Source organism: Narcine bancroftii, chromosome 4 (genome assembly GCF_036971445.1).
Source record: "Narcine bancroftii isolate sNarBan1 chromosome 4, sNarBan1.hap1, whole genome shotgun sequence".
Lineage (NCBI taxonomy): Eukaryota > Metazoa > Chordata > Chondrichthyes > Torpediniformes > Narcinidae > Narcine > Narcine bancroftii.
Genome location: NC_091472.1, coordinates 196,033,601 through 196,058,970, shown reverse-complemented (window position 1 = coordinate 196,058,970; position 25,370 = coordinate 196,033,601). Strand labels below are relative to the sequence as shown.

Here is a 25,370-nt window from a genome sequence, read left to right as displayed (position 1 = left end):
CAAATTTAAAACTGTGGAGCACATGGGAAAATAAATGAAAAAGTGTCTTTGTCCCAAATATTATGGAGAGCAAGGTATAATCGGGACACCATCCACCCTCTCCACCTCTTGAAAGAATTCCAGTTCTCCAGTCCCCACTGCCTTATGCTCACCATTGATGTGCAATCCCTTTAAGTATCCATTTTCAATCAGGCCCCTCCTTTTCCTTCTCAAACACAGAGCCATCAATTAACACTCTTCTCCACTTGCCAGTACTTGTCTCCTCCCATTTCCTGCAGATCTGGCATGTAGCCAAGGGCGTACACATGGACCTGAGCTACACCTGCTTTTTGTCAAATACGTGGAATAAGATGATTCCAGTTGTACCCTGGTACCACTCCACTATATCAATAGCATTGGCGCTACCCCCTGTATCTATACAGAACTTGGTAAATTCATTAAATTTATTGCCAACTTACACCTGGTCCTTAAATTTCCCCTGAATGTTTCTGACACATTTCTCCCCTTCCTTCATCTCTCTGTCACCATTTTAAGGGACAAACAATCCACATACATCTATTACAAACCCACCGATTTTCACAGCTACTTGGATGATATTCTTCCCATCCTGTCCCTTGTAAGGATGCTATCCTTTTCTCACAATTCCTCTATCTATTGTGCCTCTATTCCCAGGATGAGGGCTTCTGCTTCAGGACATTCAAAATGTTCTATTTCTTGAATAAGCTAATTCCCCCTTACTGTAATTGATAAAACCTTCACCTGCATCTCCTATGTCCTTTGTTCTTCTGCACTTACCCAACCTCACCCCAAGCAGAGCAAGAAAAGAGTGCATCTGATCCTCACTTTCCACCTGTCCAGCCTCCACATCCAACTCATTATCTTCCAACACTTCTGTTAACTTCAACGTGATCTCACCACCAGCCACATTTTTCCATCCCCACCCTTATCCATTTTGTGCAGAGATGTCGCTCCGAGACTCCAGGTCCACTCTTCCCTCCCCACCAGCCTTCCATCTCCTTAGGCACTTCCCACTATGACTGCAAGAAGTGTTAAACTTGTCCCTAGATCTCCTCCCTCACCTTCATCCAGGACTTCAAACAAATCTGCCAGGTGAGGCAGAATTTTATATGCACATTGTCCAGCTAATCTATTGCATTTGATGTACCCTGTGTGGCCTCCTCTACATTAGTGAGGCTAAATACAAATTGGGAGACCACTTCGCCAACACCTACACTTTGTTTGTGGGTCCAAACTTCAGTTTCCCATAGCCAACCATTTAAACTCCCCAAACACTTGCACACACATACATGTCTTCTTCCTCATCCACTGTCAGGGTGAGGGCAAATGTAAACTTGAGGAACAAGATACCATATTACTCCTGGACACCCTTAAACCTAAGAGACATGAACCCTGATCTTTAAGTTTAGGTAACCCAACCCATTTGTTTTCACTTTTTCCATCTCTACCCACTCCTCTACTTATTATTTTCTTTTTCTCTAAATTTTCTTCCCTCTGTCCACTTCCTCATGGATTCTCCCTTTACCTATCTCTCTGCCTCCCATGCCTGTCCAATCATCTCTAGGCCCCTCCCCAGCTTCTTGCGCAATACACAAAAGTGCTGGAGAAACTCAGCAGGTCAAGCAGCATTCATAAGAAGTGTAAGGTAACCAACATTTCAGGCCTGGGCCCTTAGTCAGGTATATGATTTCTCTTTACTTCCTCTGGCTGCTGCACAATCTGTTGTTTCTCTATCACATTTGTGTATTACACTTGACCCTAGCATCTGCAAACTTCCTATTTTAGCCTGCTCACCCCCCCCCACCCCAGCTTCTTTCCATTAATAATTTCACCTTTTATCATGATCTTCAAAAATGGGTGAGACTCAAAACATTGACTATTTCTACCCATGTATGCTGTCTGACTTCTTGCTGTTTGAGTTCTTCCAGCAAACCTTTACCTGCTCAATTCTCCACGTTATGCTCCCTATCAAGGTTCACATTCTTCTCCTTGGTAAATACCAATGCAAAATACTAATTTAGTACCTTGTCCACTTCCTCTGACTCCAAGCATAAATTCCCTCCTTTATCCTTGAGTGGGTCCTATCCTCTCCCTAATTATCCTCTTGTTTCTAAGTATAGAATGCCTAGAGATTCTTTAATCCTGCTCATCAAGGAGATTACACGGCCCAGTTTGGATTTTAAAAGTAACAGAAAACATGGTAAAGGCAAAGTAAAAAGATTAATTAAAGTATACTTGCATTATAAAAAATAACTAAAATAGTTGGGAGTTTTGACAAATACAACCAATGTAAAACTAAAATGTTTATCAATCAATATGATTTTTTTAAATAACCTATTCACTTACATTGATAACATGATGGGATCATCAAGTGATATTGCAGAAACATCATGATCCAATGATCCATTTGCATTACTTTCACTCTTCATTTCAATGCAAGGCACAGATGATGGAGTCAATGTAGAACTGCTGACCATTCCTTCCTCTTGCAATGAACTAGCTTTCCTAGTTTGTTTGAAGCTTATAAAACATTGATCTTGGATTGCAGTGGAAGACTGAGTAACAGAATGCAGATTCCAGTTTTGAGGAGGTGATCTTATCGGTGAAGTACATCTCGTATCATTTATCAATTCTGATTCTGGAGTAGTATTTACACATGAATCCAAATTAGGATGACAAAACCTTTGTGTGGTTACACCCACTAAAGAGTCTGGGCTCACTGAAGACTGAGTTTCACATTCTGAAGCCATCACTGGGGTACAACAATGATTATGTGGCAAAAATGTAGTAGGTGGCTTCATGTGAAGCGTGGGATCAAGGGTTAAAACCTGAGAAGAAAAAAAGTAACAGATTAATATTTAATGTAAATTCTCATTTAATAAGATGAATTACATTTAAAAACAATGATCAACTATTCTTTCAAATAAGACACATAGTCCTTCTTGCCCGTTCAATAAGATCAGGGCTGATTTTTTTTAAAACTCAAAACCACTTAATCTGCATTAGGCCCATATTTCTCAATTCCCATAAAATCCAATAGTATCTCTGAAAATCAAAATCTGTAAATTTCTGGAAGCTTGAAATAAAAAATAAAGAATGCTGGAAACACTCACCAGGGTTCAGACAGCAACTATAGAAAGAGTAAAGTTAACACTACAGGTCCAATGAAGGTTCTTTACCTGAAAGAATAACTTTGTTGCTCCTGCTGAGCATTTCTAGCACTTTCTATCAATCTTAGCTTTGAATGCAGTAACTAAACCTCCTCAACAATTCCCAAGATTTATTCATCACCCCTCCAACTTTTCCCAGTGAAAAAATTCCCTCTCAACTTTGTCCTGAGTAACTGTCCTTTATTTTAATATCTTGATTCTAGGCAGCCTTAACAAATGAAACCATTTTCTCTGCACCAATACTTCTATAAGAATTTTATTCATTTTATTGATTTTTTTAAATTTAAATTAAATTTTAAATTTAAAATATAAGTTTAAAATTTAATTGAATTTTTAAAAAGTAATCTCTAATTCTCCTGAATGTGAAAGCTTATAGTTCCAGTCTGCTTCATCTCTCAAACTTCTCACCTCCCACTTCCATCAATTGCTTGTGGAGAAAGGAAAAGTTATGGTGGTCATGGGAACTTCAATATGCAGGTAAACTGTTAAAAGCAGATTGGAAATGGATCCCAAGAGAAAGAATTTGTCGAATGCCTATGAGTTGCCTTTTTTGGAGCAGCTTGTGGTCTAGTTCATGGGGAAAAGGCAATTCTGGATTTAGTGTACAATAATCAGATTTGATCTGGGAGATTAAAGTAATGCAACCTTTTTTCAGTTTGAGAGACAGAAGTTAAAATTATATGCATCTTTATTACAGTGGAGTAAAGATTTGAGAGAGGCTTGAGAGAGTAGGCCAAAGTTGATTGAAAGGAGACACTAGCAGGGATAATGAGAGAACAGCAATGACTGATGATTCTAGGATTAATTCAGAAGACACAGGATAATTTCATTCCAAAAAAGTAGTATTCTAAATGGCAGAGGGAGGGAAATATGTCTGACAAGGAAAGTCATAGACAGCATAAAAGCAAAAGAGAGGGCAGACAAAATTACAAAAACTATCAGGAAGCTAGAGGATTGGGAGCTTTAAAAACCTATAGAAGACAAGTTTTTTAAAAAAAGCAATAAAGGGATGAGATATTAAGGTAAGTGAGCTCATAATATAAAAGAACATACAAAAGTTTTTCTTCAGATATACAGTGACCTTTATAACCTTTGGGACAAATACACTATTTGCTCCTGTGCTCCATAGATTTAAATTTGTAAGCAAACAATTCACATGTGATTAAAGTGCACAATCTAGATTTTATTCAAGGTTATTTGTATACATTTTGGTTTGACCATGTAGAAATTACAGCACTTTTTATACATGATCCCCTCATTCCAGGGCACCATAATATTTGGGATATAGTAATGATATGCACATTAAAATGGTCACGTTTAGCACTTTGTTGTATATCTCTTGCATTCAATTACTGCTTGAAGTCTGTGATTCATAGACATCGCCAGGTGCTGATTATCTTCTCTGGTGATGCTCTGCCAGGCCTCTACTGCAGCTATCTTCATCTTCAGCTTGTTTCAGGGGCTTGTCCCCTTAAGTTTTTTCTTCAGCATATGGAAGGCCTGATCTTTTGGGTTTAGATCTGGTGACTGACTTGGCCATTCAAGAATTTTCCAGTTTTTATCTTTGAAAACTCCTTTGTGCTTTAGCAGCATGTTTAGGATTATTAATGTGCTGTAGGATGAAGCACCGCCAATTTTTTTGGAGAGGCATTTGCTCAAACTTGAGCAGATAAGATGTTTCTATACACCTCAGAATTCATTTTGCTACTGCCATCAGCAGTTACATCATCAATGAAAATAAGTTCACCAGTACCTGTGGCAGCCACACATATGCAGGCCATAACACCCCCACCACCATGTTTCACAGATGAGGTGGTCTGCTTTGGATCTTGGGCAGTTCCTTTACACCTCCACACTTTGCTCTGGCCATCATTCTGATACAGGTCCACAAGACATTATTCCAGATTCTGCAGGGTCTTTTAAATACTTCTTGGCAAACTGTAATCTGGCCATACTGTTTCTATGGCTAACTAGTGGTTTGCAGTGTACCTTCTGTATTTCTGTTCTTGAAGTCTTCTACAGACGGTCGTCATTGACACATTCACACCTGCCTCCTGAAGAGTGTTTCTGATCTGTCAGTCAAGCATTGGGGAATTTTTCTTCATTATATGAGAATTCTTCTGTAATCAGCAGTGGGGGTCTTCCTTGGCCTTCCAGTCCCTTTGGAATTACTCAGCTCACCAGTACACTCTTTCTTCTTCATAATGTTCCAAACTGTTGATTTTGGTAATCTGAAAGTTTGGGCGATGTCTCTTGCTGTTTTACTCTTGTTTTTCAACCTCATAATGGTTTCTTTGACTTTAATTGGCACAATTCTGGTCTTCATGGTGAAAAATGACAACTACAGAGTCCAAAGGTGATCAAAAGTTTGAAAACAAGTCTAGCTCTCTTATACCTGCACCAATGAAGCAATTAAACATACCTGAGTAATCACAAACACGTGTGAGGCCAAATGTACCAAACATTATGGTGTCCTGAAATGGGGGAACGATGTATTATACTGAAATTAAGTCTGGAGAGAATGTTAAGAGAAAGGATAAAGTTAACGTGGGAAAGGACAGGACTTCTGGATTTGTATGTCATTTTTGTAAGAAACCTGGTCATGCTATTGCAAATTGTCTAGTATTGAAAAAGAGACAAGAAAAGGAGGTTTTACCAGAAGCATATATTCAAACAGTTGAATTTAAGAAGAGCAGATGTTCCAAACCTGATAAGGGTGTCATGGATGTTTTCAAACCTTTTGTTTCAGAGGGCTTTGTTTCAGTAAAGGAGGGAGAATCAAAGGTTCCAGTTAAAATTCTTAGAGATACCAGTGCTGCACAGTCATTGTTGTTGGAAAGTATTTTATCTCTGGATCAAAGGACGGACACAGGGGAGACAACTTTGATTAATGGTGTTGGAGGTGAGGTGGAATCAATATCTTTTCACAATATAGTGCTAAATTCAGAGTTAGTTAAAGGACCTGTTGTACTTTAATCTCAAATTTACCCATGCAGGGGGTCTCATTTTTATTAGGGAATGATATGGCAGAGGATAAAGTTGGGTCAGTTTTGAGATTAACGAATCGGTCTTGGAAGGATGAGGTGGAAGAGAATTGTGAGCTATATCCTGTGTGTGCAGTAACAAGGTCGGTGTCTAAAAAAAATGATGAGAGATGAAGAAGATCCAGTTGATAGAGACTTACCCAGTGCTTCTGAAATGGATTTGAAAGAGCAGGGTAATTATGAGAGTAAGGATCTCTCTTTGTCAAGTAAAGAGTTGAAAGAGCAGATACAACTCTTGTTGACTTAAGAGACAAAGCAGTAACTGAACAGGAGATTAAAGAAATGGCTTGTGGATATTACTTGAAGGGTGAATTGTTGAGGAAATGGAGACCTCTTGATATTCCTGCTAATGAAGAGTGGGGGGTGATTTATCAGGTGGTTGTTCCTAGAAATTACCAGAATGAAATTTTAAATCTAGCCCACAGTACACCTTTGGGTGGTCATCTTGGTGTAAAGAAAACCATGAATAAGATTTTGAAACAATTTATCTGGCCTGGTTTGAGGAAGGATGTTGTAAATTGGTGCCGGACATGTCATTTTTGTCAGGTTGTGGGGAAACCTAACCAGGGTCCTTCAGTGGCTCCATTGCAACCTATTCCTGTTGTTGGGGAACCTTCCACTAGGGTTATTGTGGATTGTGTAGGTCCCTTGTCGAAAACTAAGTCTAGAAATCAGTACTTGTTAACAATGATGTGTACAGCATCGAGATTTCCAGAAGCTATACCATTAAGGAATATTATAATGCTGGTAATGGCTCTGGGAAGATTTTTCACAGTTTTTGGATTCCCTAAAGAGATCCAGACTGATCAAGGATCTAACTTTATGTTTGGGTTGTTTCAGCAGTTGATTTATGAGTTGGGAATAAAACAGATCACTTCATCTGTATACCATTCTGAAACTCAGGAAGCTTTGGAAAGATTTAATTCTCTTAAAAATATGATGATAATTTATTGTCTGGAGAATGGAAACGAATGGGATAAAGGTATTCATTTATTGTTATTTGCAGCAAGGGAAGCTGTGCAGGAGTCATTAGGTTTCAGCCCTTTTGAAATTGTGTTTGGACATCAGGTTAGAGGACCTTTGATATTGATAAAAGAACAGTGGGTTAATGAGGATGTGCAGCTGGACTTGCTGGATTATGTTTCTAAATTTAAGGATAGGCTACAAAAAGTGTGGACTTTGGCTCAAGAGAATTTAGAAATGGCTCAGGGTAAAATGAAGCATTCATTTGACAGGAAAGCTCAAGTGAGGAATTTTAAGACAGGAAGTAAAATTTTGATTTTGTTTTCAACACATGACAATCCTTTGAGAGCTAGATTTTCTGGACCATACATAGTTAAATCAAAACTGAATGATGTTAATTATGTTGTTAGCACTCCAGATAGAAGGAATAAAACTCAAGTTTGTCACATAAATATGTTGAAACCTTATTATGAATATAATGGTAGTGGAGAATAATCTGCATCAGACCAGATATTGTGAAGAATGCCTATGGAGATTTCACAAGTAGGTGATAATTGAACTGACATTGGGGAATAATGGACTATTGTCTTTAAAGCAACAGCAAGAGACATGCTGTCGGCTGATACCTTTTTGCAAGGCTTTTGACAAGAGTGCTCAGAGGTCACTGATGGGTTCTTGTTTACCCAAAAGCAACAGATGAACCAGAAGGCTGACTCCTATTGTTTGCTGGAGAAGGTCATGTTGTTTTGCAAGCACAGAGGGAGTCAAGCAAGCTCAGTCTCAGAGAGAGAGAAAGAGACAGAAAGCAGTCTCTGACTGAGGGGGTGTGACACAGAAAGCTGTCACAAGCAGGAGAAGCTGTGTCAAGCAGAAGCTGTTAGAACTGAAACAGAAGCTCCAGAATGGAGGATGGCTGAAAGTTCTGGCTGTCTGGTGTTTTGCTTTGAATAAGGGAAACAGAAAGGAACTCTGTGTTAAGCTGAAAGAAAGAGGTTATTATTTGGAGAACCCTGATGGGCAAGTTTCATTAGCAAGACAGTGAGGTGACTGAGGAAAGTACCTCAGTTGTGGAAATCCTGGAACAACACATCTCTCTCTCTGCAAACCTGCAAGAACCTTCCTGAGCAGTAACCATTAATGTTTTGAGCATCAAAGCCTGGTGAACTTAAGAATTGCCTGCAACCAATGAACTTGGAAGAATGAGAAGTGAGCTTGGATTGTGAACCAAAGAACTTTTCTAAATTTACACACACATTTCATACACGTGCACTTAGAATTAGAAGGAGGTTAAGTTAAGTAAATTAAAAATAGAGTTAAGTTAAAGTTTGATTCTGCTTTCATGTTTAAAGATAATTAAAAGCAACTTTTGTTTAAGTAACTACTTGTCTTGGTGAATATCTATTGATGTTGGGTTTTGGGGTCGTTTGGGCTCGTAACACTATAAAAATTGCAGTAATTTCTACATGGTCAAACCATAACATATATACAAATAACCAAAATTAAAATCTGGAATGTGCACTTTAATCACATTTGAATTGTTTGATTACAAATTTAAAACTGTGGAGCTCAGAGGCAATTAAAGAAGTCTCTCACAACATTATGGAGGACACTAAAAGAAAGGCAAGAGTGAGCTTCGATTGGCTGGAAAATGATGCTTGAGAAATAATAGGGAACAAAGGTATTTTGCATCAGACTTCATGATGAAAGACGTCAGCAATATGCCAGAAATGCCAGAGTATCAGCAGCAGAAGTGAGTGTAGTTGCTTTTACTAAGGTCGAAGATGGTACTTGGGAAACTGAAGGGGCTGAAAATGGACAAGTTTCCAGGGCTGAATGGACCACACACCTCTAAAAAAGGTTCCTGAAGAGATTGTGGGGCCATTAGTAGTGATCTTTCATGAATCACTAGAGTCAGGAATGATTCCAGAGACAAATTGCAAACATTAAACAGTATGTGCACTTCAGCCCATGAAGTTGTGCCAACCTACATTAACCAAGTCTACAACAAACTCATCCTTCCCAACCTCACAGCCCATAACCCTCCATTTTCCTTTCATTCATGTGCCTATCTGAGTATTTTTAAATATACCTTTTAACATAGAACATTGCAACACAGTACAAACCCTTCTGCTCACGATGTTGTGACGACATGTATATATCTACCCCCCCCCAAAACTAAACCCTCCCTACCTCATAACCCTCTATTTTTCTTTCATCCATGTGCCTGTCTAAGAGTCTCTTAAGTGCCCCTATTGTTCCAGCCACCACTACCCCTGATATTTACCCTAAATCTTCCTCCCTTCACTTTGCACGGATGTCTTCTGGAGTTTGCCGCTCTTGCCTTGGGAAAAAGGTGCTACACCTCTCATAATTTTGTAGATCTCTATTAAGTCACCTCAGCCTTCTTTGCTCTCAATAGAAAAGCCTTGGCTCACTCAGCCTTATTTCTTAAGACATGCTCTCTAATCCAGGCAAAATCCTGCTAAATATCCTCTGCATGCTCCCTAAAGATTCCAGATTCAGATTTCAGATTTATTGTCAGAGTACATGCATGACATCACATTAACACTGAGATTCCTTTATCCTGTAGGCGCGGCAGAATTATTCCTAAATGGTTGTGCAAAAATATACTTCTTGCATTTTCAGACCCCAACCATAAATATTTATTTATTTATTTTTAATTTAGACATATAGCATGGTAACAGGCTCTCCCGGCCCACAAGCCCGTGACATCCAAATACTCACTCCTGTATGTTTTTTTAAAAAAGGGTGGGAGGAAACTGGAGCACCTGCAGGAAATCTATGCAGACATGGGGAGAACTTACAAACTTCATACAGACAACACCAGATTTAAACCCAGGTCGCTGGCATTGTAATCATCATCATGGCCTGGCTTCGCGAATGAAGATTTAGGAAAGATTGTAGAAATGAGCATGTCCTTTGAGCCTGCACAATGGATTTTCTTTTTAGGTGGAGTGCAGTGTGTGCAGTACTGGTCCCACCGTTTACACTCAGGGTTTATCTGCCACAACCTTGCACACTAAGACGGTGACAGCCAGGTCCTCAGGTCGTAGGTGTTACGTCGCATAATTCTTCTCTTGGATGGCCTAACGAGGCTAATGAACCTCATCTGCCCAAGCTTGAAATCAGTTTTCCTTCTCTTAGGCTGGCTGCCAACCCAGCTGTAATACTGTTATGCTAACTGCTATGCTAACCGTGCTACCCCTCTTTATACACTCATGACTGAATTTTGTTATGAACCGTGCGTAATGAGCAGCAATAAACAATGAACCAGTGTTTAATTTTAAAACACTAATTTTATTTCCAACTCTTAAACTCGTCTTAACTCTAATCCTTAACACTAAATCTAGCCATGTCTCTGTGAGTGTCAGTGAGTGTGTTCGTTATACCCAAATTATTACAGTCCAGGCCAAAATCTAGAAAGTTACATCAAAGTTACCGATAAGTCTTTTAAATTCAGTGTTGAAGTGTAGGCCTTGAAATTTGATGCCTGTAGCTAGCTGCTACAAGCTATGACTCTGTGGATCCTATAGCACAGGAGAGGATGTATGCAGGTTAGCTCAGATATTACAAATTGTTCCCAGAAAGAACGACACAAACCCCAGTTGAGTGAAGTTAACACTGAGCTTTATTGGGCTCACAGCCCTGTTTTTATTCCAAGTTGAGGGGTGCATTCAAAGCCCCCTCAGCGGTGACTGGTGCATTTGCGATCCACTTTCCTTGATAGGCCAGTTGGAGGGCAGCGTTGCGGGCCTTGTGCAGCCTGTTGGATCATCATGTTTGTCCTTCATTTTGTGGACAAAATACAACCCCCACCCAGAACCGGCAATCGGAATGCTGTTATTCTTGGGAGGCCGGCCTCTTTTGTGGGGTGGGGGGTGGGGAAGGATGGTCAATTGACTATGTAATGCCCAAAAGGGCTGGTTTCAACCTATCAATGGTAAAAGTCTCATCGCAGCCTCCGATGTCAAGTACACAAGTTGAATCTTTGTTCCAGATGACGAAGTATGGCCCCTCAGGGTCCCTGCAAAGGGAGTCTGTACATTCCGCATTTTACGAAAATGTGTGTGAAGTTCTGAAAATCTTTGAGGACAAATGTGTTCTGCTGGCCGTGGGTGTTGGGTGGTAAAGGGGCCAGGGTTCCCAACTGCTCACAGAGGTGTGCTACAGCTTCCCTGGGGGTTCTTTGGTTTCCCTGTTAATGGCCAGGAATTTGTCCAGGATGATTAATGGCACCCCATACACCATTTTGGAGGATGAGACTTCCAAATCCTCTTTCAGCAAGGTTCGGATACCTAAGAGAACCCAGGGTAACTCATCAACCCATTTGGGACCAGTGAATTGGCCCATCAGGGCTGCTTTTAGGTGCCTGTGGAACCTTTTTAATAGCTCGTTCACCTGGGGATGGTAGGCTGTAGTGTGGTGCAGCTGTGTCCCAAGTGCTGTTGCTAAGGCTGCCCAAAGACTGGAGGTGAACTGAACATCTGTGCTGCTGAGTTTCAAATGTTTGGAGTGAGTCTTTAATGTGTCTCTGGACGTTCAAAGTTTGGCACTGTGTGCATGTTCTGGCCCAATTATGTTATGAAGGCCGTGCCAGTCGTCACGGTTGACCACCATCTTGACTGTGGTCTTGATTGCAGGATGGGCTAAATTGTGCACAGATTCAAATATCTGCCTCCTCCATGTGGTGGGAATAATTGGATGGGGCTTACTGGTCGAGGTATCGCAGAGTAAAGTTGTATTCCCTGTACTGAAGGGAATGTCCTCGATAAGGAGGCCAGTAATAGCCATTCTGTAGGCTGCAATATCAGGATCAGAGTATTGTGCCTCAGCCAGGGGCCTTGTAATCAATGTCTGGAGAGGTGGTGTGGACAGCCAATATATTTGAACGTGAGAGCAATATGTTTAATATCTGTGGTAAATTCTGAGACACAAGAAAGGTGACATTGTTGTCTAGCTGACCAAGGGTCCAAGACCTTCCTGAAAGCACAAGTTAGTGGTTTGTGGTCAGTAAACACTTTACTTCCAGGAAGTAATGAAAATGTCTTATGGCCATGTACGGTGCCAACAGTTCTCTGTCGAACATACTGCATTTTAGTTCAGGTGGCCACATGTGTTTACTGAAGAAGGCTAGAGGACTCCAGTGTCCATCAATTAATCGTTCCAATACTCCTCCAACTGCTATATTGGAGGCATTCACCATGAGGGCTGTGGGTGTCTCTGATTGTGGGTGTGCCAGGAGTGTGGCATTTGCTAAAGTGTTCTTAGCCTTGTGGAAAGCCTCTGAGGCTTCTGAATTCCATTTGAGATCTTTTTGGGTGCCTGACATTTGAGAGAAAAGAAGTCACATGATGTGGGCTGCTGCCGGTATGAATCGGTGGTAGAAATTAATCATCCCAGTGAATTCTTGAAGGCCCTTAACATTTGTAGGCTGTGGGAAAGATTTAATGGCCTCTACCTTCTCGGATAGTGGCCTAGTACATGCCTGTCAATGCAGTGGCCCAAAAGTTGATTACCTCTTTTCCAAAATTGCACTTAGCTGGAATAGTTCAAAGTCCTGGACCACAGGATCCATTAATCGTTGGAATGTTTGGGCTGCATTTTTCAGTCCAAAAGGCATCCTTAAAAATTCAAATAAGCCAATGTGGTGATAAGGGCTGTTTTTGCGATGTCCTCTGGATGGACCGTGATTTAGTGGTAGCCTCGAATTAAATCTATCTTGGAGAAGATCCGTGCCCCTTGTAGATGTGCGGTGAAGTCCTGAATTTGGGGCACAGGATAGCAGTCAGGAGTTGTGGCCTCATTCAGGCATTTGTAGTCCCTGCATGGCTTCCACCCTCCTGTAGCTTTAGGGACCATGTGGAGTGAGGAGGCCCAGGGGCTGTTAGAACATTGTTCAATGCCCAGCTCCTCAATTTTATGGAATTCCTCCTTTTTTTTTTAACCTTTATTTATTAATTTTAACATATGAAGAAAGTAAGTAATTCACGTTCAGAAAAAATACAAAATAAAGTAATACAAGTACAAAGTAACATAGTTAATACAATACCAATCTCGGCATCTCCCCCTAACAACTAAAATCTAAGACTAAAAAAAAACTATTTTTAACTCCCCACCCCCATGATAAAGAGTGAAGAATTAATACTATTAGTATAATAAAAAAAATAAAAAATATATATCTTAAAAAAAAGATCGATATATAAAAAAAAACAAAAAAAATTAATTAAGTATTAATTATTAATCCAAAAAATTTTTATTATATAAGAATATATATGAAAAAACAAAAACAAAAAGAACTTAAACGAAAAAAAACCAACTAATAAAAACTATAAAAAAAAGAAAAAAAAAGAAAAAAAAAGAAAACATATATATAGAAAAAATATATAATAAAAAAAGTTTTTTTAAAGAAAAAAAATGATTAATTCAAACTTATTTAAATTGTATATAATCAATAAATGGGGTCGACTTTAACTCATAAAAAGACATCTTATCTTGTATATAAAAAGATATTCTTTCCATAACCAAACAAAACTTCATCTCTGAATACAAAAAAACCCCAACTCTTACCCCCTTACCCTCTCTTAATACGATCAAAAAAAAAGAAAAAAAAGAAAGAGAAAAAAAAGGAATAAAACATTTTTTTAATTATTTAAACAAAAAAATCCCCTTCACTCTTTAATCTAATAATACAAAAAAAAAGAAAGAAAAACGGGTAGGAGGTTAAAAATACCCCCTCCCGTCTAAACCGCACAATGCGGTAACTCCCAAAAAAAAATGGGTGTGAGATAACTCAAACATAGCAGATGACTTTCAGAAAATAGTGCCTATCCAGTTCTCTCCCCCAACTCTCACTTCATCTTAAACTAATAATCTTTATATTGTTCCGTCTGGATTGGTTTTACAAATAATCAATCTTTTTCACCAAATTTTTATTTTGAGTTTGTAAGTCTTCAACCTTTTTGGTCACATCAAGAACTTGATCCCGTATTTCGTCTATATCTTCTTCACACAAATTAAATTTATCTCTCACTTCAAGCTTAAAAGCTCCAAGCTCAGCCATCTGTTGAGAATGTATTTTCACCAGGGTATTAAACCTAGTACCAAGTTCAGTCATAATCTTGGATAATCCCTGCATTGTATTTAGATTCAAGATTCACAAGAATCTTTTCAATTGGAAGAGATTCTGGCTCAACAGATTCCTGCTTCTTCTGCATAACCAAAGGATCTTCTGTTCCTTCCTTCATTCTGGTTGCCTTCCTTGTAGTATGACTGCGTGTGGAAACCCCAGCCACAGCCTCTCCAGCAATGACTGGAGGACGCTGGCCGGGGTTTTCCCCAGTCCATAATGTATTAAGTTCTCCCAGTTCATCAAGTTGTATAGGTTCTTCCATCTCAAGAGGTGCAGTTTGCAGCGCCACCACTACAGTTGACAAATGCCTTTCCCCAGCCGGTGTTTCAGCTGGTAATACTTCAGCTGATGATACTACAAGCGGTTCATTCATAACATTGCCGTCAGATGCTACTGCGCATGTGCGAACCTGAGTAACTCTTTGTTCTAAAGGCTGTTTGGCGCCCTCTTTAGGGGGCTCTACCGGTGTAACATAGAGCTCTGCATCCGAACACTGTACCTCTCTCCCAGGATCCATTTCATGCTGAGTCCCGGTGCCTTTTCTATAGGTAGGCTCCAAAACTTGAACTTTTGGAAAATGTAGTTTTTTGATGATCTGTTGTCATTTTTTTTTGCTCTTTTTCACCAATTGTACCATCAGAAGTTAAATTAACAGCACTTAAGTTATCTAAACTTGTAAAGAATTTTAACGGGCATTTCTAGACAAAACAATAAGATAGAGTCAGGAGAGGACTGGAAGGCACGTCTGATCCTTACGCCATCTTGCCACACCCCCCATGGAACTCCTCCTTTGCGAGGCTGAGTTTTTCTGGAGTGAGGCGGTGCGCTCTGGAATGAAGGGGCGGCCAGTAGTAAGAATATGGTGTCTTACCCCATGCTTTACCTTGGATGACGTAAATAATGGCATTGTCACGGTAGAGAATTCAGATATGATTCTCACAAACTCATCACCCAGCATTACTGAATGCAGGTGCGAGGTGGCGGATTACTTTCCCTTTAGTTCGAAGGTCTGGAATGTTGTGGTATGCACTAATCTGCGGCCTTTAACGTCCACTAAAAGTGAGTTGGCTTATAAGAAATCTGCACCAAGGAGTGGCTGTCGAACTGCTGCTAAGGTGAAGGTCCATTTAAAATGGCTGTTCCCAGAGCAGAGGGGGATAGCGCAACTGCCATAAGTTCGTATGTCCTAAATGTTAGTGGCATTTAGTTGCTGGGCTGTTGTGCCGCTGAGGATGTCAGTTATGGTCGGGGGGAGCATGCTGATTTCTGCCCATGTCCACTAAGAAATGACAGCCGGATGGAGTCTTGGACATGAAGGCTGTTAAGGTGGCTGGCCGACACAGCCATTAACGACGGCCGGCTTTTGGCGTTCCCTGGGAATGTGCAGGCGGATAAACATCAGTGGCCCTCTGCACCTCACGGCTGATGATAATGACAACATCACTCACTGGGAGTGTCTGTTCTCCTCAAGGTTGGTTATTCAGTTGGTCGGTGGCTGGGTCTTCGCTGCCATTGCCTGCCCACATGCTGCAGTGCTGGGGTAGCGTTGTGCGTGGACATCTTGTGGAATGTGAAGGTTGTTTCCCTCTTGGCCAGCAGGGAGTCTGCTTTCTCCGCTACCTTTTGTGGGTCACTGAAGTATTTTTCCGGGACCATCATCTGGACATTTTGTGGCAGCCTTTCTAAGAACAGTTCCCTGAAAAGCAAGCGGAGGTGTAGCCATCATGTAGGGCAAACGTTGCCCATTAGGTCGGATGGGGTCCTGTCCCCCAAACCGTCCATATGCAGCAGACAGGCTATGCATTTGCGCTCAGAGAGCTGAAGGTGCGAGATAAAAGCTCTCCGATGGCGCCTTACTTGCCCTGCTGTGGCAGCTTCAAGAAATCTGTGATCTTGGTGATTGCGGCTTGGTCGAGGGCGTCCATCACGTGGTAGTAATGGGGATCATCAGAGGTGATCTTCCTCAGGGCGAACTGTGCCTCAATTTGCTGGAATCATACTTCAGGCTGCGCTGCCCAGAAACTCGGCAGCTTCAATGATAGCATGCTGATTGAAGAGTCTGCCTCCATCACTGGGTCCAGAGTAGGGGTCAGGGTCACCACTGTAGCTAGCTGCTACAAGCTATGGCTCTGTGGATCCTATAGCACAGGAGAGGTTATAGCTGCATGCAGGTTAGCTCAGAAACAACACGCTGTTCCCAGAAAGAACGACACGAACCCCAGATGTGTAGTTAACACTGAGCTTTATTGAGCTCACAGCCATGCTTTTGTTCTCAAGCTGAGGGGCGCTTTCAAAGCCCCCTCAGTGCTGATTGGTGCATTTGTGATCCACTTTCCTTGATAGGCCAATTAGGCTCCTTTAGTTGTGGCCAAATGGAGGGCCAAATGAACACTGTGAACATCGCATTCATCCTTCATTTTGTGAGGTTCCCTGAGGGTGCTGCGAGGGATCACCACAAGCCCAGAATTAATGATGAATTGATGGGAAGACTGGAGTTGTGGCTGCTACAGACTCACGAATTCTCCTTGTGTTGCCTTTGAAGAAATATCCATCCACACAAGCTGTGGTCATAACACTCCTGGTTTTTTTGTAGGCGAGACTTGATCTAGACAGCCTCCATGAAGCTCCCAAGACCCTGTTGGTCACAAAAAAAATGAAGTACCTTGCTTCCCAAAAGATCCTCCTGGCATAGTCAATCCACCGAAAAGACCCAGTTATTCATGGAGCAGGTTTTGCTCTGTATTCCTCAAAATGGTATTCCTCAAAATTTGCTCTGTATTCCTCAAGTTGACAGAGATCGAGTGAGAGATCTTGGAGTCTCAAACTGCTTTCAGGTTCTCCGTCCGATGCAGATGCAGCTGGAACGTTCAGGTGGCCGCGGAGAAGACGTCTTTGTCACCTGACCGTGCCAACTGAAGGAGAGCCGCGTCCGAGCGAACGTGGCTCCTGTGGACGTAGTCACTGCTGCTTTCCCTTCCCCTCTCCAAGCCCTGTAACTCTTTTGAGATCTCTTCAGACCTTTAAGTTGGACCTATTTATGTCAGCATTTAATTGTGCAGCCCTGCTTGCAGCTGTCAAGGTTCTGAGTTTTGGAAGCAATGTACTATTTTTTTAACTGAGTTTTTATTTATGTAATCTAATGCCCCCAAAAAATTTTTTTTAAACCGAATAAATGGTTTGCGATGCTGCAAAAAAAAAAACAAAAAAAAAAACAGTTTTCAGCAGTCAGAATAGGGCCTTTCAGGTGGATCCTCCGCCTTGAGGCTGGCGACAGGAGCGAATTCAAAACTGCAAACACACCTTTCAGGTGGCAGCCCTAAAAGGCTGCTGCAGCATTAACTGGTCCACTTGAAAGGGCCTATTCATATCCAGAGGCACCTCGTAGAGCCTCTGGATCTGATGGAGGTGGGGCGACTGCGCCACCCGTCATAAATGTGCAGCATAGCAATGGCCGTCTTCCCTACCCATGATCCCCCACGCAAATGAAACCACTGTGTTTCCCACAACAGTTCCAGCTGCATGGGGGATTATGGGTAGGGAATACCACCATTGCTATACCGCATTTTGAGCCACAGAGAGCAGCCACAGTGCAGGAGCAGCCAGCCGGGCTGTGAAAGCTTACACCGGCCACCTTCATCTGATGGCCACCCCTGCCCTGACGTCCCCCACTGGCTGCCCCTGCCCCGCCGTCCCCTGCCAGCCGCCCCTGCCCCTCCCCAGTGGGGCGGGGGCTGTTAGGCAGCAGGGAGTTGGGTTGCGGTCTGATAGAATCATCAGCCCGTCCCCAGGCAGCCGCTGCATTCAGGTGCGTCACCAGAGTGCAGTGCTCTGTCAATTATCCCTCCTGGAGGAAGGTTGGCTCCAGTGCCCCTGCGGCGCATCTGCTGCAATCAGGTGAGTATGTCTTTAGCCGCAAAGGGGGAAATTATGTGGCTTTACAAGAGGGTGTTCAGGCCACCCGAAATACCTCAGACCACCTTCTCCCTTGCAAAATCACAGTCTTTGCAAATGTATCAAATCTGGAACAGACTGTGACAACCTTCCCTCAGTTCTCCCAATGTATCGAATTGTCGCTGGGCTGTGACTCGTGTTGTGATGGTGCTTGCGTGAAATGTTAAATGTTAACTGTGACCATTTAGTTCCTCCTATCTATACTATTCATTACAGTGATAATCTCATTTTACTAAAATGGGAGCTTGTAATAATCGAAATACTGCTCCAACTCCATTTTCTAGTTTGAAAATAGCACCATTGTTGTAGGTCAAACAATAACGAGATGAAGAAGATAATCTAGTAGCTTGAGGTCAGGACAAAATAGTCTCCCTTGATGTCAGCAAAATGAAGGAATTGTCTGTAACTTCAGAGACCAGGATGTAGTATATACCTCTGGATGGTGCTGAGATGTAGATGTAGAGAGTTTCAAGTTTTTAGCAGTTGTTAAATGTGGATTGTGGAAGAACGCGTGGCTTCTCTGTCTGGAACATTGTGGAGGGTCACATTTCCTCCCTGTCTGAAACTTATTCGGAAGTTGCAACACCTGCCAATCAAGCTTGGACTGACCACCCATTAATGCACTCCTTTACCATTGGCTCATTTAAATTATTCAGTGTCACATTGGCCAGACACCCAGCACAGAACAGTATAAAACATCGATGCACAGCACATTTCTCTCTCTTTGCTTTGTGGTCCAAGCCCCAGATATCACTCCATGCCAGGTCGCTACTATGGACATCACTGGAAAAGTTGCAGGTAAGCTGTGGAGTACATTTAAGATGAGCTGTAGTACTGCAATAAATCAATGCTTACAGAGAGACGTACCCCCATTGTTACAAGGAACCAGGAGTGTGTTTGAAAGTCCCTGTCCGTAGAGTGCATACATGTGTCTGACTGCGTAGAAGATAGGCAGCCACCCATATTGGAGTCCAACCTGGGTCTGATGTGAATGTGCAGTGAACTGAGATTCACTGGTGATGTGTTATTCTGATGCCTGGCTCTGCCTCCATCTACCTATATATAATCTTGGTTTCCCACCTAAACCCTCTGAAGACCCTACCCTCAGTTATAGGCTAATAAAAGCATTCTGTTCTCCTTCCAATCATGAGAGCTTTTATTCATGCTACAATTTTATTAGCTTATTCCCTAGAAGATGGAAGCACTGCTCAAGCCAGGTATGCTGCTGATGGACCCTCAGTCCCCCCAACATAGCTGAGGAGCTCATGTACTGGCTAGACTGCTTCCAGGCCTACCTGAATGTGACCAGAGATGTCTTCCATACCGATGAACTCAGGAGGTCCACACTCATTTCAACGGTAGGAAGGAAAGCATACACTGCCATCGAGGCTTTGCAGGCTCAGAATCTGAAGTCGCAAAACAAGGTCCTACTGAGGCACTGATTCGCTTTACTTTGCCAACGGCCAGGAGAGACCATTGATGGCTACCTGCTGGATCTGTGGACGCTTGCCAAGAGGTGCAGGTATGAAGCAGCTTATAGGCCGTGTTTGTGAGGAAGAACAGATCTGGGAGACTCTAGTCGCAGTGGTCCACTCAAGGTACATGAGCAGTGATTGCTCGAGTCGAGCAAGAAGGACCTGGCTTGCCACATTGAACTAGCCAAGTCACAAGAACAGGCCAATGACGATCTCTCAGCTAGCAAGCTCGCTCACCCAAGGACCGGCTGCTCCTGCTACCCCTGCCTTAACAGTTGCTGCTTCCCGTGCTAGGGAGAGCTCCTGTGCTAAGAAGTGCTTTTTTTGCGGCAAGAGCCAACGCCCTCGATCTCGTTGCCTGGCTAAAGACATAGTTTGCTCCAGCTGTGGCAAGAAGGGACATTGGGTGAGCGTTTGTCGTGCGAGGGGAAATCCACTGCCTGCACCGCTCCTGGATCAGATTCCAGGCCCAAGCCATCGGCCCTGAATTTGCCTAAACCCACTTGCTGTACTATGCGCCGAAGGAGGGTGGCTGTGAGAAAACAGCGTGAGAAGGCTCAGCCGCCATCTTGACACGACAAATTCAAACTCTGCGCCATCGTCAGAGGAGAAAGGAGGGCAGCTTTCTTGCTGCGCCACAAGATCAATGCCACCTTACACCCAGGCAACCCAGGATGCTGGGGGCCATTCAAGTGAGGAGTTTGGAGTCTCTGGGGTCCTAGTTTCAATGCTTCTAGATCAGGACAGACCTCACCAGCTTAGCAACTCGATAGTGACTGTTAAGATAAACAGACACTCCACTAAATGCCTAATCGACACAGGCTCTAATTGAAAGCTTCATTGACTCACGAACTGTACAAGAATACAGCCTGAAGATGTATCGTTCCAATTATCGTATATTCCTTGCATCTCATTTGCACTCCACTCATATTCGAGAACATTGTATGGTACATTTGTCATGGGGGGGAGGGAATTTTGTAAAATACGCCTGTATGTACTTGATGAATTGTGTGCTACTGTGCTGTGGGTCTGGACTTCCTGTGTCACCTTAGAAGCATGACCTTGGAGTATTCTGGTCCCCTCCTCCCAAAACGGTTCGGAATAGAGGGCCCCTAAAATCCGAACCCACTTGCAGCATCTCCACACTGAATATCGACCCCCCACCTCTCTTCCCGAATCTGTCCCCAGACTGCAAACCTATTGCAACCAAGAGCAGGAGGTATAGCACAGCAGATTAAGACTTTATAAAGTCTGAGGCACAACGTCTACTCAATAAAGTTATTATCGAACCTAGCACTAGCCCATGGGGAGCACAAGTGGAGGTGGTAAAGGGGAAAACAAGTCCAGGGTAATAATTGACTATAGCCAAACCATTAATCAGTACGCACTCCTGGACGCTCACCTCCTCCCTCAAATTGCAGACATGGTGAATGATATTGCACAGTATCAGGTCTATTCGACCATTGCCCTGAAAGCTGCTTATCACCAGCTGCTAATCTGTTCCAAGGACCGTCCATACTCGGCATTTGAGGCTAACTAAGGTCTCTATCAATTCCAAAGGGTCCATTTCAGTTTCACTAATGGGGTTTCTATCTTGCAGAGGCAGATGGACAAAATGGTCGATGAGTATGGGTTGAAGGCTACCTTCCCCTTCCTCAATAATGTCACCATCTGTGGGCATACCCTGGAGGACCATGACGCCAACCTTTAGAGTTTTCTCCACGCAGCAAAAGCCTTGAACCTCACTTATAACTCTAGCAAGTGTGTGTTAAGGATTAAACATCTGGCTATCCTTGGCTACATGGTGGAGAATGGCATCATTGGCCCTGACTACGATAGATACGCCCCCTGTTAGAGCTCTTCACTTCCCAGGACCATGTAGGCTTTGAGATGCCTGGAGTTTTCCTCATATCAGCATATTGAGGGATCCACTGGGCGTAATAAGGTTCAATTTCTCTTAAAAGCCACTTCTTTTCCCCTTTCGGCCGAACCCCAAACAGTTTTTATCTATCTCCGAAACCACAATGCAAAAACCGCCATGCACTCGGTGGACGAGAATGTACCTTTCCAGGTGGAAAACGATGTTTCAGACGTGGCCCTGGCTGCTACCCTCAACCAGACGGGAAGGCTGGTTGCATTTTTCCCCCCCTCAGACATTGCAAGGCCACGAACTCTGAAACCCCTCTGTGGAAAAGGAGGCTCAAGTCATTGTAGAAGCCATGAGGCACTGGAGGCACAACCTGGCTGGTAGGAAATTACATTTATGTTTAATAACATCAAGGGGGAAAAATCACATTTATGTTTAATAACATCAAGGGGGAAAAATCAAAAATGATATAATTACTAGGTGAAGGATCGAGCTCTCCATCTACAATTATGACATTGCCTATCAGGCAGGAGCCCTTAATAACCCTACAGATGCTTTATCCAGAGGAAGCTGTGCCTCTGCACACAATGGTCAACTGCGGTCTCTACATAATGAGCTCTACCATCCACTGGTTACCCACATGGTTCATTTTATCAAGGCGCGCAATCTGCCCTATTCCATGGAAGATGTCAGGGAAATGACTAGGTCTGCACAGAGTGCAAATTGCACTTCTACCACCCTGCAAGAGCGCACCTTGATTAAGTCATCCAGGCCCTTTGAACAGCTCAGTGTCGATATTAAGGGAGCTCTCCTGCCCCCATGAACAGGAACACTTTCTTCCTCTCCATCAGTAATGAGTACTCCTGCTTCCTGTTCACCATCTCATGTCCAAACATGTCTACTTCTTCAGTCATAAAAGCCCTAGATTCCATTTTCACCCTGTTCAGGTATCCCAGCTATATACATAGTGACCGTGGCTCACCTTTTATGAGCGAAGAGCAACATCAGTACTTGCTGGCAAGGGGTATCACATCCAGCAGAACTACTAGCTACAACCCCTGGGGAAACAGGCAGGTTGAAAAGGAAAACCACTGTTTGGAAGGCTGTCAAACTGGCCTTCAAGTCAAGAGGCCTTCCAGACTCTCGCTGGCAGGAAGTTCTTCCTATGGCGCTCCATTCTACCTGGTTGCTACTATGTAGAGCTACCAATGCTACTCCTCACGAGGTCCTATTCAATTTTGAGAGAAAGTCAGCATCGGGGACTACACTCCCAACCTGGTTCACCACTCCTGGTCCAGTCCTTCTCAGGAAGCAGGTGAGGAGAAGCAAGTCCGACACCCTGGTGGAAAGGGTGTAACTGCTCCAAGCCAATCCCACGTACTCCTATGTGGAGTACCCAGATGGCAGGGAGGACACCATCACCATATGGACCTGGCACCCACTGGAACAGAGAGTCTGTTGCCTCAAGTGCCCTACAAGCTGCGGAGCTCATTCTTGCCACTCCCAGTCAGGGCCTCAGGGAATCTGGTTCAGGAGGAAAGTGCACTGTAGACCCAGTGACCCCGCCCACCACATTTCTGTCACAAGGGGACAAGGAGACCCAAGGACCTCCCGTGTTTAGGCTCTCTACCAGGATTTCCAGACCCCCAGGTCACTTTAATTTGTAAATAACTATATTTTTTTTTATTTTTTCTTTCTGAATCAATGTTCTCTGTCTTCATCCACAGACTCTAAATTCTGGTGTGTTATACTGATGGCTGGCTCTGCTCCCATCTACCATATATAATCCTGGTTTCCTGCCTAAACCCTCTGTCCTTCTGAAGACCACTGTAAGACCCTACCCTCAGTTATAAGCTGATAAAAACATATGTTCTCCTTCTGTCTTGAGAGCTTTTTTTCACACTACAGAAAGTCTATATTTTTGATTAGAGTAATTAAGTATCGTTTGACTTTCTCCCCTCTGCATTCAATAAATTTATCTGTGGGCCTTTTTATAGTGGAAAAAAAAACGAATGTAAAGGCGGATATTCTCCACCTTTATATTGCTTAACTTATCTTGTTGAAAGCTCTAAGGGCAGAGTCAGAAGTGGAGTGACTCTCTCTACCTCCTCCCTAAAGTCAATGCTGCTGAAAGGGGTTACGAAGGGAGCAGGCTGATGACATCATGATTACATCATCTGCCCACAACCCAGGAGAGGGCTTTTTAAAATCCCATATACAGTAATAGAGCTAATTACGTTGCACAGGAGATCTGCCTGAGTCCCAAGACTCCTTGAACAAATCTCCACTGACATTCTTACTGGCTCTTCAGTCACCATTTCCCTTCTCTGCACCTCTCACCCCGCTTTCCACAGCTCTGGAAGACAGCTCCAGACACCACTTAGTGAGAAAGCAATGCTGGATCCACCTTGCAGGCCTTCTCCATAAAAAAGCAAGTTCAACTTTTTTTCTTTTCATTGAGCCGCCTCCAAGGTGGTATTATACCATAAAAATGCTTTGTAATTGTAACACATGTCCAGACTTGTCCCTCTATGATACTCTCCCAAACACAATAGCAGTAAATATTACCACATCCTCTCCTGGTCCAGCAATAATGATGCTATAGGGATGAAAGTTTACCAATGCCTCCACTTCCTCAGAAACTTAAGGAAATTTGGCACATCCCAAATGCGCCCTTTCTACAGTAATCTTTCTACAGTACTCTGTCCTGATGAATCACAGCTTGGTACAGGAAATATTCTTCTTAAGACTGCAAGAAATTATAGAGAGATTTGAACATAGCTCAGGTCATCATGCAAACCAGCCTTCCCTCCCACTGCCTCAGAAAACAACATAAAAAGGACACATCCCAACCCAGTCACACATCTCATTGGACGGAAAAAAGATGTTGAAAATAAACACCTCCAGATTCTCACTGTCACCTCCCATTAGCAAAAAATAATGCCTTAAACTGGTTTTATTTCTCTTAATCAGATTATTAAGCCCGTTAACATTAAAAGTAGCAAAATATAAATAAAAAATGTTTCAATAACCACCTCACATAGCAAAGCAGATCCCCATGGCAACCACACAAAAAGGACCAAAAGATCTCCTCAAAGAAAAACTAAAGAAAACCATATATATGATATGCTTCCTCCAAATCTCATTGATATTAATGATGATCAAGTCAATAATCAATCAACTGTTGAGATTTCATCTTTCGCCTTCAATTCTTTCTCTCCGGAATTAAAACAGGCTGCTGAAGAAACCTTTCTAGACTTCGCCCCTGTTTATTATCTGGTAAAGAATTAGCAAATGTAAGAGCTTCAGCATCATCATTGGAAAAAAAACTGAGATTGAAAATCTCTATAAAAAACTAAGTATATCAGGATATCGAAAAGCAAACTTATATCCTTTCTTCCACAAAACAACTTTAGTTGAATTAAATTCTTTATGAGGTTTAATAACAGCTTGACTCAAATCAGCATAAAAAAGACATTTTTAACTATTAAAGGGCCTTGGTTACTTCTCATATTCTGAACAGCAAGTCTTAAAATCAATTCTCTACCTTGATAATGTAAACATCTAATCAGGATAGAATGTGGAGCTTGACCAGGAAGAGGTTTCCTTCTTATAGCTCTATGAGCTCTTTCCAATTCCAGACCATTCGGAAAATATTCTTTTCCCAAAACTTCGGGAATCCACTTCTGAAAAAATTGAACTGGGTCTGGACCTTCCAAAAGACCCACAATT

The 25,370-nt window shown here is 42.5% G+C and overlaps 1 protein-coding gene across 5 annotated transcripts in view; it reads right to left on the bottom strand.

Annotated features, from left to right (window-relative positions):
• LOC138761423 (M-phase phosphoprotein 9) overlaps positions 1–25,370 on the bottom strand; it is a 226,391-nt gene that overhangs the window by 127,684 nt on the left and 73,337 nt on the right. For all 5 annotated transcript variants that reach the window (XR_011356317.1, XM_069933516.1, XM_069933517.1 and 2 more), the window contains one exon: positions 2,365–2,846. Coding sequence is in view for 4 of the 5 variants with exons in the window: in XM_069933516.1 (XP_069789617.1) it covers positions 2,365–2,846 (482 nt within the window). In the remaining variant the exon portion in view is untranslated. The remainder of the gene's footprint in view (positions 1–2,364; positions 2,847–25,370) is intronic.